At 42.8% G+C, this 14,616-nt stretch overlaps 1 protein-coding gene across 3 annotated transcripts in view; it reads right to left on the minus strand.

Moving 5' to 3' along the window:
• The window catches only part of DPP10 (dipeptidyl peptidase like 10), a 416,863-nt gene that overhangs the window by 10,715 nt on the left and 391,532 nt on the right, over positions 1 to 14,616 (minus strand). For all 3 annotated transcript variants that reach the window (XM_045032139.1, XM_045032140.1, XM_045032141.1), the window contains 2 exons: positions 3,920 to 4,114; positions 2,300 to 2,354 (listed from right to left, as the gene is read on the minus strand). In XM_045032139.1, the coding sequence (XP_044888074.1) occupies positions 2,300 to 2,354; positions 3,920 to 4,114 (250 nt within the window). The remainder of the gene's footprint in view (positions 1 to 2,299; positions 2,355 to 3,919; positions 4,115 to 14,616) is intronic.

The raw sequence follows: 14,616 nt of genomic DNA on the forward strand, positions 1-14,616 counted from the left end.
TAAAAAGACGTTCAAGTGGCTCTAAAAGAAATATAGTGGAGTCAAATATGATTAGTAATATTTAGCAGTTTTTCTATTTCTAAATGGCTATTTGGGGATTTTTAATATTTTTATTAGTGATGGATGAACCTCAAAAGCTTTGAAGTTTGTAAGTTAAACTGAGTGAGGGTAAACACCTCCAAATTCAAAACTGCTTTGAAGTTTATCTAATTTGCTAATATTTCCTCTTTACTGTTCCACCTTCAAAATCTTCACTTTGCACCACCTGTTCTTTCAGCCAACATATGCATAAACTTGTCTGGCAACAATGTTTTTTGAAAGGACATCACAGTTGTTCTCCAGTGGATAGAAATACTTACACAGCACCAACAGTGTTCATGGCCCAATGTGGACATGTAAAAGCCTGCTCAGATCTATGCTATTTTGTAGTTCTCTCATCATCTTATTGCTGGTTTGGAAAGATGATACTTATGTCTTCTACTGTTCTTCTTACTGAAAGGCCCATGGGTAGTTTTTGAGCAATATCAAATAAAGACTTAAGGAATATAAATGAAATCTATTATTTAAACCAGAAGCAATTGTGTTAGCTGACTACTATGCATGGTGTTTGTGTGACAACTTTGTCATGCTAGAAGACAAACTCTGGCCCACTTGGAGCGAGGTGTGTGTATATGTGGTGAAAGACAGTGTGTGATATGTCTGTGTGCACATTAAAAATGGCTGAGAGAGATGTGCACCCCTAGTGGATGGAATCGGTCATGCTTACATTTCATTAGCTGGAAATAAAGCTGGTCAACACTCAGAATGTCCATTCTGTTGGAAATTGCGAAATGTCAACTTTTTTTTTTCCATTTCAGAACAAAAACTAGATAAATTTCCTCTGAAAGGAAATAAAAAATAAATCATTTAGGGGAAAAAAATCTAACCATTTCAGTTCATGTTTTTTCTGAAACCAAATGGAGCAACTGACTGCCCTGACTCTCACGGAAGCATGAGGCTGGCCTTGCCTGCAAAACGTGCTGTGAAACGTTTCAATTTGATGAATCTGCATTTTCTTACTTAAAATCTTGTTGGAAAATCCCTAACCAGCTCTAGCTGACAATGTTTTCTTTTTTGTGGCTGGCCTACAAACAGAGTATAAACTCAGATGCTATTGAATTTTGACAGCAATGTTTTTTTTTCTTTAGCTCAAGTAGTACAGTAGGAGGTCATGTGTTTGGAGAGGAAGGTCTTGTTGCATGTGGAACAATAATAATAGTCAGCACTTTATTTTCACTAGGCTTCACAACCATTAACTAATTCCCACAATGCTAGCTCCGAGGAAGTAAGTATTATCATCCCCATCTGATAGACAGCCAAAGTCAGACACAGAGGTTAAATGGCTTGACTACGGTCACACAGCAAGACAGTAACAGAATGGGGATTAGAATTTAGGGGTTTCATAGTAAATGCATACTGCTTCAATAACTGATAACTATGGTGCCTGTATATGTGAGCAGCCATGGTTTGTTTGTTTGTTTACACTGTGAGATTTTAAAGTACTAAAGACACAAAATATTGACATTTTCAAGGTAACATTTTAAAACTAAATATCACAAAGGAACAAATGTCAGTTTCCAAAGATACAACTTGTCTCATGTTAAACTTCTAGAAGCTCGTTTCAAGTGAGATAATTAAGATTCACTTTAACTTTTTGCTAAAGGTTAAACCTTTGCCTGGGTCTGTATGATGCCAGAGGCAACAGCATATAACATAGCTAAAAAGCTGACAAAACAGCAAAGGGAAGATTTCTAAGAGATGGCACAAAAAAGGATGCTACTCAACACTCTAGGATCTTATCTCAAATAACTCAAAAAGCTAAAAATATCTGCATATAAATTGTGTATTAAAGGGACACTGTCAACTTAAATATGGACTAGAATTTAAATTGTGCAAGAAATGAGCTTTTACAGAAACTAAGACCAAAAGAACTGTTTCCACAAACTTATTTTAAAAACATCCAATGGAAAAAGTTTTTTTCCCCTCAATAATTAACAATTTCCCCTGCAGTATGTGAGAGGCAAATTTTGCAACAGTAAGAACTGAAAGTGAAAGTGACTATAAACAAAAGTGAAACTGATTACTTAGCTGCTAATTGTTCAATATGAGAAACAAATTGAATCAATATTAAATAATGACAAGTAAATATGATTTTCATTGTTAGTAACAAAAATGGTTATTTGCAAAATACGTAAAGAAATCTGTTTGCAACAAATGATTTTAAAATTGACAGTGTCCTCCTGCTATTTTTGCAAGTTACCTTTCCAAATATGCTCAGTCGGTTAGGATCTATGAATGGTTGTTTCAGTAATGATCTGTAAGAAAAAAGAAATGTTACATTCTGGGGAGTCATATGTGTGGAGTTGGTTATTTGTAGAAGAAAGAACTGTGATAAACTAAGTGAGAAACAAATTTTTAAGAGTTCAAATAAGAACAATAAAAGTTGTTATTTTAGTGAAGTCTTGCAGTTTTGCTTTCAGATTCCCTACACTACATGGTGAAGGCCTTGTGTTTTGGCAATTATCAAAATTATGAATCCTCCCGCAGAGGTAATTCATCAACTATGCTTCCAGAAGGATAATATACAGAAGAGAGACTACAAATGTCAGGCAAACTTCTGTAGTATCAAGAGAGTAATAGCATCAAGAGAGAAAGAACTCTCAGGGCCACCCTGCATACCCTCCTGCTCAGTGTTGCACCCACACCTAAACCAGATAAAACACAGAGTAATGACTCTGAACTCATGAACAAAGAACTCTGATTTAGAAGAACTCTTAGAACTAAGATGTGGAGCCAATTAGAATGCTTATTAGAGCTCCATGTCCCAAAGGAGGCCTCATCCATCCAGTTGGGAATGTGGCCCTGGTCCCTCCCCTGCTCTGCAAATCTGCCATTGTGAGGCAGCAAGGCAAGGGAGGTAGGGAGGTGGGAAGAAGCATGCTGCTCCTTTCAAAAACCTGTGAGGCACTTTGTGAAGCTTTCTGTCTGCATATGGAGGAGAGGGTCCTTCCACTCAGCCTCAACATCTTTGCAACTCCACTAACATTTCAGAGATGCAAAGCCATTTGACCCATAGTCAATTAATGTTTTCATTGTCTTCAGGGGTTACAGATGACTTTCAGAAATGTAAAACATGTCATTCTAAAATTGTCCAAACAATACAAGAGAATACTTAGTACATGTATGTAGGTAATAATCCATCCACCTTTAAAATACCATGCAATCAATGAGATTAACCTTTCTAGGAGTGGTCTCTTAATAAAAAGTGTTATCACATTTTTACATGTAAATATATAGTAGGGACCTGATTCTCTTCTTACTGAAATTGGTCTAAATCTGCAGTAACTCTGTTGCAGGCAATGAAGTTACCCATGCTAAAACTGATGATACAAGTGGGATAATAAACCCTTTGGCCAAATTCTGCTCACATTTACATTTTTGTAATTCTGGTGATTTAGTGAAGTCACTCTAGATCTACAGTGATTTAAGTGAGAGCAGAATATGAACCTATATGTCTAAGACATTATATTTCACTTGTAATGAAGCACTGTATATCATGCCATGAGTCATTTTTCTAAAGAAGCTAGAAAAAATATGTAAACTAGATTAGATTACATATTTAGATTAGGCCCGGAAGGACAACTTTATCAAAGAGGAACATCAATCCAAAACATTTTTCCCTTTGATTTTTTATTCATTGAATCACACATTGCAATGAAAAGCCTAATGTTTCGAAACGTTCTACTGCACTAAAGATAAGCATTTAACATATTTCATTCTGCAAAGGGAGACCAGTAATAGCTGGAAATTTGCAGTTAAATGTGTCTATTCATCAAGGTAAAAATGGATTAAAATAGAAGCAAAGTTTGCACATACGTACTCTACAGCTGCTATTTGGTCCTTCACCTCCACTGAACCTAAGCAACGATGGACTTCTTGTAGAATTTTAAGGCCTTGAAATCCACTCCCTCTGCCATCAAATCGAGCTACGATGACATTATCAGAGTTGACAAGCACCGAATCCCAGTCAACGTGAAACTTATCTGTAACCAGCTGGCTGCCTGGAGCTTCATCACTGTAAATACCAACACACCAGACACAAACGCAGACTATTGACAATGTGATACATTTTGCAGTTCTTCAATATTTTATTTAACCTAGACAGCAGAGTTCAGTCGGTTTGTGCAACCCAGTTGAATTATTGTCAGCTTAATCTATACCATCACGTTAACCAGTGCTGTTATCCCTCATGGCAGCAGTAAGCAAAATAATTTGTTGAACTGCATAAAGCAAACCCACTATGACTATAATGCTATGCAGTAGGTGGGATACTTGGATAATTTTTGCAGAAAAGAGACCAGAAAATGAACCACGTGCTTTTCATAGAGTGATCCTGAAATTAACATTATGCCTTCTGGTTATTTGAATTCTGGAAATTCTATTTTAGAATTTGTTAAGATGCTACAGAGTGACAGAAGGGAAAAATCATTATCGCATCCTGATGATAACTGAACAAGAAATAAAATACTCCTTAGAATGATGTTTTCCAAGAAAACAAAAATACCTGCATTATCACATCCTAGAATGGATTTTTGTGAAGTAGACTGCAGAGGAGAATTAAGTACATTTTGGGGGAAATTATTTTTCACTGTCAGTGTTTCTAGCAACAAAAGGATGCAGGCATGAGTGATAAGTTGTTTTTTGTTGTTGTTGTTTAGTCATAAAACAAAGATTTTACAGCAGAACAGATAGAAAGGAATAGGAGGAAAGAGGTTTCTAGGGGGATGATAAGCATTTTCCATTGAAGGTAAGTTTACTTTTTTCATTCCAATGAAAACAAAATGTCAGTTTTAAAAAGGAGCCTTGTCAATTTTTTTTCCCAAAGATAAACACACAATAAGACAGCAGGCTACCATGAAGTTGTAAAAAAAATGCAAAATGCCTCTGTTCAGACTGCATCTGCCAGTTGAATGCAAATTAAAATGTAAAAGTGTCTGTGCAGGCTGTATGGAAATTAGATTGGACAGTGTCTATGGGAATATTCTAGGGTGAAAGAAGGATGGAGGCAGAAATTATTATTTTGCTGAAGAAATCTAAGCTTGAAAGAGTTATAGAAACAGGGAAAAAAACAACAACAAACAGACCTTTCAATCACCGTTGTGTCATAGGCTCTGCTGGCTGATTATTTAGTTTAATTTTTGCTGTGGGTAATAGACAGTCCAGCTGCAAGGTACTCTTTCAGACAACTTGTTAATTAGCATGTATATGATACATAAATCTATTTTCAAATTTACATAGGACATATCATATTTATGTAACTATAATTTCAGGAACTAAGCTTGGGATAAATTATTTTTAAATGGCATGTTAATAAGTTATCTTTGATTTTTCATTCTTGTGTGTCTTGAGTAAACAATTTAATTTATAAAAGAAAACTACAGCATACTTTAAAAAAAGGATTTAACATATGATACCGCTAACTCTGAAACAATAAGCATGAAACCCCTCTTAATGTCATAGGAGCTGGGTGGGAAAATACCACTGTCTTGGCAGGATTTCAGTTTCTTCATTAATTGAAGTACAAAAGCAACCGGCACTGAGCAGCTCTTCCTATTTATATGTAACATTTAGAATGGGCTTTCCAAAAGCGTTCAGTGTTGGTCTAACTGCTCCCATGGAAGTTTTACTATTGACTTCAACAGAATCAGATTTATACCAATGGTGAGCTTTTAAGGAAAATATTACCTTTAATGTTCTTAGTCAGATAATTTTCCATAAAAGCACTTGTCTAGCTAATTATGACTCCACATTCAGTTCTTCATTACTTTTGACTTTTTCAGAATTGCCCACCCAAACTTTCAAAATCATGAGTCAGACCCCCAAAAAATCATGACTTAAAAACCATGAGATTAAAAATAATGGATTCTTGGTTTCTGAGTTTTTAAATCACTTCAGTCACATTTAAAAGCTTTTCTTTGCCACCAAAAGGCCTGAGATTCTTATACAGTGTTTCCCAAACTTGGGATGCCGCTTGTGTAGGGAAGCAAAGGCCCTAGCCAGGGGCTTTCCCTACAAGCAGCGTCCCAAGTTTGGGACACACTGTTCTTATATACTCATGTCTTTCAGAAGCTGGGATTTTAAGTTAAAAATAAAATATTGTGAGATTCATGATAAAATTATGAGTTGGTAAAACTGCTTTTTTTTTCCCCCTGAAGCTCATATTTTGATAGAAAATGGCTGAGTTTTCTTAGCATCAAACTTTAAATCCACATGTCTTGCCATGCAGTTTTTGATGGGTTGCTTTGACATGTTAGTTTTAGTGTGTAGTTCCCAGTTATTAATTTATTTCTAGGCTGTCTATACAGATAGTTTGTGATGGACACTTAGAGCCACTCCCACTAAGGGATGTGGCCAGTGGAATCCATTTCTTACTGGTACGTGCCCCCCACAACCCCCGCAGGGCACATGGCCTCTCATATGACCCTCTACGTGACTCCTCCCTGCCCTGCCCTCAGCCCGGCCCCTCCACACTCTCCCCGTCCCCTCCTCATGATCCACCCCACTTACCTGAGGGAGGTGGGGGCTCTCTCCTCCTCCCGCTGCGCTGGAGACTTCGGAACCACAGCAGCGAAAGGAGCAGAACATGGGGCCGTTGGGCGGCCCCATGCCCGCAGCTCCTCTGGCGCAGCTGTACCACTCCCCTGCCCTTCCATGCAGGGTCTCCTTCGTCTGTACAGCAGCCCACCGCAGGAGCTGCTGGAGTAGGACCGCCCAACGGCCCCATGTTCTGCTCCTTTCCCCGCTGCGGTTCCCAGAAGAGCTCTGTGGCTCAGGGCTCTCCCAGGAACCACAGCAGGGAAAGGAGGAGAACATGGGGCCACCAGGCAGCCCAATGCTTACAACTCCTCCGGCGTGGCTGTACCGCCCCCAGTCCTGTCCTCTGGCAGGGCTGCTGTACAGATGGAGGAGACCCTGCATGGAACATCTGGGGTGGTACAACTGCGCCCCATGATGTTCTGCTCCTTCTCTTTCTGGTACGCCGTATCAGCTATAACTATCTTGGTGGTACGGCGGACCGGACCGGACCACCCTTCCTGCACTGCTGGATGTGGCAAAACTCCCAATGGCATCAGTAGTGTCAGACAAGGGCTTTGGAGTCTCTAACTGCTACTAACACAAACGACACTAATCATTTGGGCTGTAAGTCACCCCTTTGCAGAGGAACAGGACACATCCTATGAATCATTTAAGTCCCAGTTACGCTCTTAAAATAGGGCTTAAGTGGTGGGCCAGACCTTTACACAGGGGTGAATGCCACTATTGGAGCATAAGAATGGATTGTTTTTGGGTCCCTTTTCAAATCTATTGCCATCAAATGTCTCTGGCTTTGACACGGATGGACTGTATCAACCCCCCAAAGGGGTCTGGTAAGAAAAAGAAGTCTGCCGGTGAGAGCTATTGACATGGACACACAATCTATTTCAGTACAATGGGGACTGCAATGTACATTATCTCTCTTGCCACACCATTTCTTGAATTCATGGACTTTTCCATTCATTGTAGCTACTCACATGCTGAAGTATATATTAAAGGACTATGGCAGATAGAAACTGCACCTTGCCATGATTGCAGTGTGGTCAGATCCATTATTGCACACTTCACAATCAGAGGTGGGGTTGAGCTGCAAAATTTACATTGCAATCCAATCTTCCCCAAAGTGCAGCAGCAGTTCAATCCAGGGTCTTGATTTATACCTATCTCTGCATACAATCAGCTTCTGTTCATTGTTAACTTGCTCATATGCAGGATGCCAATAATAATGCAGAAGTGGAGCACTGTGGAAGCACTCAGTATCTTCCACTGCTACCCCTTTTTACAGGATGCAGTGTCTCCCTTCCATGACCCCCACTGGCTGGGATTGAAAGGAGTAGGGCCCAAAAACCCAGAGCCATGAGCGCAAGCCTCCTTGCATCCTACCTCACCTGAGCATGGGTAGACACAAGTGAATTCTCTAATAGGCAAAGCATTACACATATTTCACAGCCAGCAAAATCAAAACACACATAGAGAAGGGCCATATCCAATTACATGCCTTTCTCTATGTCTTCTAGGCACGTCATTGTGCAGCAGTGTTACTGTATTTTCAACAACGAAACAGGAACAGTGGGATTCAAGTGAAGGAATTATCTAATAATTCTTAACTTTATTTTTTGTACTTGTACTGGAGCAGCATGTAAGAGTCTGCAGTGATAGCAATGATTCAGAAACACTGCTGAAGTTCACCATGGAGGTGCCATTTAAATAGACAGAAGCTATCAATAATATACCAATATCATTGACCTTAGTGGGTAATTTGTATGCCTCTTGCAATTCAGTCACATACACCTCAGACTGTCTGGAGAAAGAGGCAGCTCATCATCTCTTTGGTATATTACTGAAAGGAGAAGAATCTTTTCATCTGGGAGCTAAAGCTAAAGCTTTGGCTCTCGTTAAAGCTTGGAGGGGAATACGTAGTTCTTATCACAGGGGCTATTATTATTATTATTTATTAATATTATCATAATGCCTAGTCACAGACTTCCATAATACATTACAAACTCCCTCCCAATACAAGCTCATGAATCTAGTGCAGAATATGAAAAAGTATCATAATAGCAAATGTGAATTAGTGAGGGAAACTACAGCTAAGAAGATAAATTCTGTCTATGGAATGCAAAATTAAATCACTGGCAAAACAGTCTCTTTTGCAAATGGTGAAAATCCACTGACGGAAAAAAGAACATTTTGCAAAACTGACATGAAAACAAAATTCACCACACATTCCTTTTTTGTGAGCAACTTCTCACATGGCTAAGCCGCAGGCTGAGTTAAGGGCCCACAAAAAGGGTATTAGGGCTGCAGAGGGGCAGCCCAGGAATAGGCAGAGGCAGCTGGTCCAACCCCCCTTGCCGATGATGAGTGATTTACAGATTGCAGTCTGCCGCAGTGAGCGGGAGCTAGATGGTGACTGGCGGTAGCCCCTGAGGCAAGGTGGGGATAGGGGGTTCTCCTGGGAGGGGAAGCCCAGAGTGACGGGGTGCTGCGCTGGGCAGAACCCCTGGGCAAAGGGCACCGGGGTCCGAAAGGGACACAGGGGCCAGCAGCAGGCAAGACACTGGCCTACAGAGGGCGCTCTGGGCAGGAAAGAGCTAATTCCCTGGACAATCAGCAGGAGGCACTGCACCAGTGAGTCTCTCTCCGCTACCAACCACACCCTTCATCAAAAGTCTGAGATCAAATACCCATAACAATCCCAAGCAGTGGTGTCACAGAATGCCAAACACTCCCCCCCATCCCCATTCATTTTCCCCGTTAGAGCCTATCATAGCTAAAAAGCAACTGTGCAAACCAATGCATTTACCACTGCAGGGAAAACACCAGCAGAAAAGATCACATTATCAGAATGGAATCATATGATAGACTGAAATGAAATACAGATAGTACTGCAAAGGCAACATGACTATTCTTTAAACAGCCATCAAAAATACTAAAGGCCAGATTGTGGCTTTTAAGCCACAGCTCTGAGTATTGGAAATGCAGAGCTGCATCCAAGAAATGGAGGAAAAGTTGTGGTTCCATACTCTGCTGCTCCTTGCTCTCATGCAGGGAGGGAGATATCCTCATCCATTGCTTCCCTTGCTGTGCCATCCCTATTCAGGAGGTTTAGAGACGGATTGAGCCATGGCCTATCTTCTCCCCATCCCATTTTTGGAGTCCTGGTCCCTGAAAAGGAGCAGCCCTTGCATTCCCCATAGCACAGGACTGCTGTTGTCAGTGAAACAGCTGGTGAAGCTTCTTGCTAGTTTCTCAGCTCCTATATGGCCTGTGTTGGGCAGTGGGAACTTACACAATGTTTAGAAAAAGGGGAAACTCCCAGAAGACTAAAAAGAGATAGGTTTTCACAAAACACCACCACAAAAAGAGCAGAGACTGTTCTATTACTTGCAACAGATACCGATTAAAATGATAACATCCTCTGCAACATAAGAAAATTCCAAAAGAGAACCATTTGTGCAAGAATGCTATCATGCTGAAGGTCTTAGACAAATACCAATAGTTACATTTTACCTCCCTAAATTCCTGCTACTGTTTACATGTGTTACAGCATTCTTCTTCACCATTGTACTTGCCCTGCTAAAAAAATTGCCACTTTCAACCCTATGGTCTGGGAAGCTGGTATCAGATCCATGTGATGCATAGACATGCTCAGTTGGCTTGAGTGAGGCCTACCTCTGGCACCATTCCTATACTGGGTGGAGAATGGTTTCCTCTACATTACAGAAGTATACGCAGACACGTATAAAATATGCAACACTTCTAGGAGAGTTAAGATATTCAATGTCTACTTAGGAATATATAGCCTGATACTTTTTTTTCCTCTGAGTTTAGAAGAATCTCTCTGCTGGTTCAGTTTCACTATATCCACTTACAGTTTGTACAGTTTTAAATGACATTAAATAATGAATGCTGACATTTAAGATGCATTATCTACAGATTTTGAAAGAATGAGGTTAATTATGTTCAAGAAGAAATAAAGAATGATTATCACCTCTCATTTTATTACCAACATTAAATGCCTGTGTCTTTACTCCACTTAATCATTTCCTGTGTATTATGAAGGACTGGATCATCCAACTTTTTTAATGAGTAAGGTGAACCATAATGAAAAAAAATAAAAAATCTGAAATTTAAACTTTGATCTTAATTATATAGAAAGAGATAATAACCCCACTTTAAGGCAATTATTGTACACCTCTCTAATCTATAGGCTACAGTGTATGTATTATATTTGAAGGCAACTGAGTGTGAAACGTATTAGTAGTTTAAGAGGAACAAATGGAGGAGCAGACAGTGTTATAATCTATTTAGTATTTTATGGCCTATGCATCACAATTCACGAGAGAGAAATAGAGCTAGCCAGAGGCAACCGGCTACTGTGTGAGGCCTGTACATCTACTAGATAGCCTGGTGTTCTGACCCAATATAAATATGAACAATAGTCCTTTGCATTTCTGTCTAATGGTCTCAATATGCTTTACAGCCATTAAGGAATTAAGCTTCGCACCACCCTTAGGATGAAGATGACTCTTATTGTAAGGAAATTTAGATCCTGATCCTGGAACAGACTCTTTGAGGCTGGGTTCTGTGATGTGTGGAACTTAACTGAATTCAGTGGAATACTGTGCAGGTTATGGGGTTGGCCAGCACAGATTCAGTTGCAGGACCAGGGCTTTAACCATTAAGGCCAAAAGTTTCAAACCTGGGTGCCTAAGTTTAGAAGTCTTATTTTAAGCACACAAGTTTGGTCAGAGAAATTGAGTGATTTGACCAAAGTTGGACTGAAAGCCTGTGACAGCAGGAATTATACCTACATCTTATGATTTCCAGTTTATTTATTACTTGAGCTATGATTTTGGGATAGGAGTTTTACTGAGCCGTCTACAGTACAAACACAGCATAAAAGATGGTCCCTACCCACAAAAGTTTACGATCTAATTTGGACCCTCAATCCAACATACTTTTTTCTGAGCCAGTAATGGAAGTCACCAATACTAAGGCCTTGTCTACACTACAAGACTATTTCGAATCAACTTAGTTCGAATTTGTGGATTCGACCTTATGAAGTCGAATTTGTGTATCCATACTAAATACACTAATTCGAATTTCTGAGTCCACATTCACGGGGCCAGCGTCGACTTTGGAAGCGGTGCACTGTGGGAAGCTATCCCACAGTTCCCGCACTCCCCGCTGCCCATTGGAATGCTGGGTAGAGCTCGCAATGCCTGCTGGGGGAAAAATGTGTCGAGGGTGGTTTTGGGTAACTGTCATCATTCAACCGTCACTCACAAACGCCCTCCCTCCCTGAAAGCGCCGGCGGGAAATCTGTTCGCGCACTTTTCTGGTCGGTTACAGCGCGGACGCCACAGCACTGCGAGCATGGAGCCCGCTGCGATCATCGCTGCACTTATGGCCGTTGTCAACTCCTCGCACCTTATCGTCCACCTGTGCAACAGTCAGCTACTGAGAAATCGGGCGAGGAGGCTCCGGCAGCGCGGTGAGGAGAGTGGCGCAGACCTCTCACAAAGCAGGGTACGCCGGGCAGTGGAGATCATGGTGGCAATGGGTCAAGTTCATGGTGTGGAACGGCGATTCTGGGCCCGGGAAACAAGCACGGACTGGTGGGACCGCATAGTGCTGCAGGTCTGGGATGACACAGAGTGGCTGCGAAACTTCAGGATGCGTAAGGGCACTTTCCTTGAACTCTGTGACTTGCTGTCCCCTGCCCTGAAGCGCCAGGACACCCGGATGCGAGCAGCCCTGAGTGTGCAGAAGCGAGTGGCCATAGCCCTCTGGAAACTTGCCACGCCAGACAGCTACCGGTCAGTAGCGAACCACTTTGGCGTGGGCAAATCTACCGTGGGGGTTGCTGTGATGCAAGTAGCCCACGCAATCGTTGAGCAACTGCTCTCAAAGGTAGTGAACCTGGGAAACGTTCAGGTCATCATAGACGGCTTCGCCGCGATGGGATTCCCAAACTGCGGTGGGGCTATAGATGGGACTCACATCCCTATCCTGGCACCGGCCCACCAGGCCAGCGAGTACATTAACCGAAAGGGCTACTTTTCCATGGTGCTGCAAGGACTAGTGGACCATAGGGGACGTTTTACCAACATCAACGTCGGGTGGGCGGGCAAGGTTCATGACGCGCGTGTGTTCAGGAGCTCTGGTCTCTTTAGACTCCTCCAGGCAGGTACTTTCTTCCCGGACCACAAAATAACGGTTGGGGATGTGCAGATGCCTACAGTGATCCTCGGGGACCCAGCCTACCCGCTAATGCCCTGGCTCATGAAGCCCTATACAGGCGCCCTGGACAGTGAGAAGGAACTCTTCAACTACCGGCTAAGCAAGTGCAGAATGGTGGTGGAGTGTGCTTTCGGACGTCTCAAGGGGAGATGGCGGAGCTTACTCACTCGCTCGGACATCAGCGAAAAGAATATCCCCGTAGTTATTGCTGCTTGCTGTGTGCTGCACAATCTGTGTGAGAGCAAGGGCGAGGCCTTTTTGTCCGGATGGGAGGTTGAGGCAAATCGCCTGGCTGCAGTTTACGCTCAGCCAGACACCCGTGCCGAGAGAATATCCCAGCGGGAAGCGCTCTGTATCCGGGAGGCTTTGAAAGCAAGTTTCCTCGGAGATCAGGGTAACCTATGACTCTCCACTTGCTTTCAAGAGAAACTGACCCTGGGCCTGTGTCAGTTTGTGTCGATTTGGATCTGCGGCTACATGCCTTGTTCTCCAAGTTTCCCCCACTTCCAAAGCACGTTTTTAAGCAAAGTAATTGTTACACTCATTATTAATAAATCTTTCTTTTACTTTGCATTTCTGTTCTGGTGTTGAGACATGGACGCATACTGTGCTGGGCACGGTGTGCACTGACGTACAGACCGCTTCCTCCATAGAGGACTGACATCCTCCTGCTCCTACATAGGTCTCTGGGGTGGGGGACGGATGACAGTGGTTCTGCATGAAGGGGAGGGTTTGCAGGAAGGGGCGAGTGGTGCCTTCTTTGCATAGGGGTTTGGATGACGGCAGTGGGCTGCAGGTTTCTGCGTGGGAAGGGGTGATGGGTGTGGGAGAAGGGTGACTATCTGTCCGTGGATGAGGGCTCTGGTTGGGGCTCAGGGCAGCGGATAGGCTCGTGGATCCGTTGCAAGTGCATCGTAAGGGCAGCCTGCCTTCACAGTAATGGCGTGACAGGCGCTAGGACCCTGGACAATTATACACATTACGAAATGAACAGGGGCAGCATACACAACACAGAATGACCCTGGTGCCTACTGACTGCAGTGTGTGTGTGCCCCGCAGTTGATCCTTTCCCCAAGTCTGTACCCTGGTACTGTAGGCTATACCGTGCAAGTATGAAACCCCTGTCCACCCCATACACCGAAAAATCCTCTGACAGGAAAGACATGACGGAAACAGTGATTAACAGCAAACAGCTTTTATTAATCTAATAAACAGTGGGGGGATGAACCTTGGATTTGGGACTGGCTGAGCCTATAAGGGAAGCACTTCTACAAATTTCTAACGTGAGAAGTGCGGGGTACACGGCCGCTCTGCTCTGGTTCAGTGACAGTTCTCACGTCCTCTACCACCCCTCCGTCTTGTACTTTTGGGTGAGGGGGGGCCAGGACTTCTTGGCTGGTGAGGGCGATTGCAGAGACACTGCAGGGGGGCCCTGTCCTCCAGCCTGTGGTCCTGCAGGACATCAACAAGGCGACGAAGCGTGTCCGTTTGTTCCTTCATGAGACCAAGTAGCGTTTGGGTGGTCTGCTGGTCTTCCTGCCGCCACCTATCCTCACGTTCCATGAGTGTGCGATGCTGCTCACATAGGGTCTCCCTCCAGTGTTTCTGCTCTGCAGCCTCTGCTCGGGAGCAGACCATCAGTTCAGCGAACATGTCGTCCCTAGTCTTCTTCTTTCGCCGTCTAATCATTGCCAGTCTCTGCGAGGGGGATGCCTGGGCAGTCCGGGAAGGACC

The sequence above is a fragment of the Mauremys mutica genome, chromosome 10 (genome assembly GCF_020497125.1).
Source record: "Mauremys mutica isolate MM-2020 ecotype Southern chromosome 10, ASM2049712v1, whole genome shotgun sequence".
Lineage (NCBI taxonomy): Eukaryota > Metazoa > Chordata > Testudines > Geoemydidae > Mauremys > Mauremys mutica.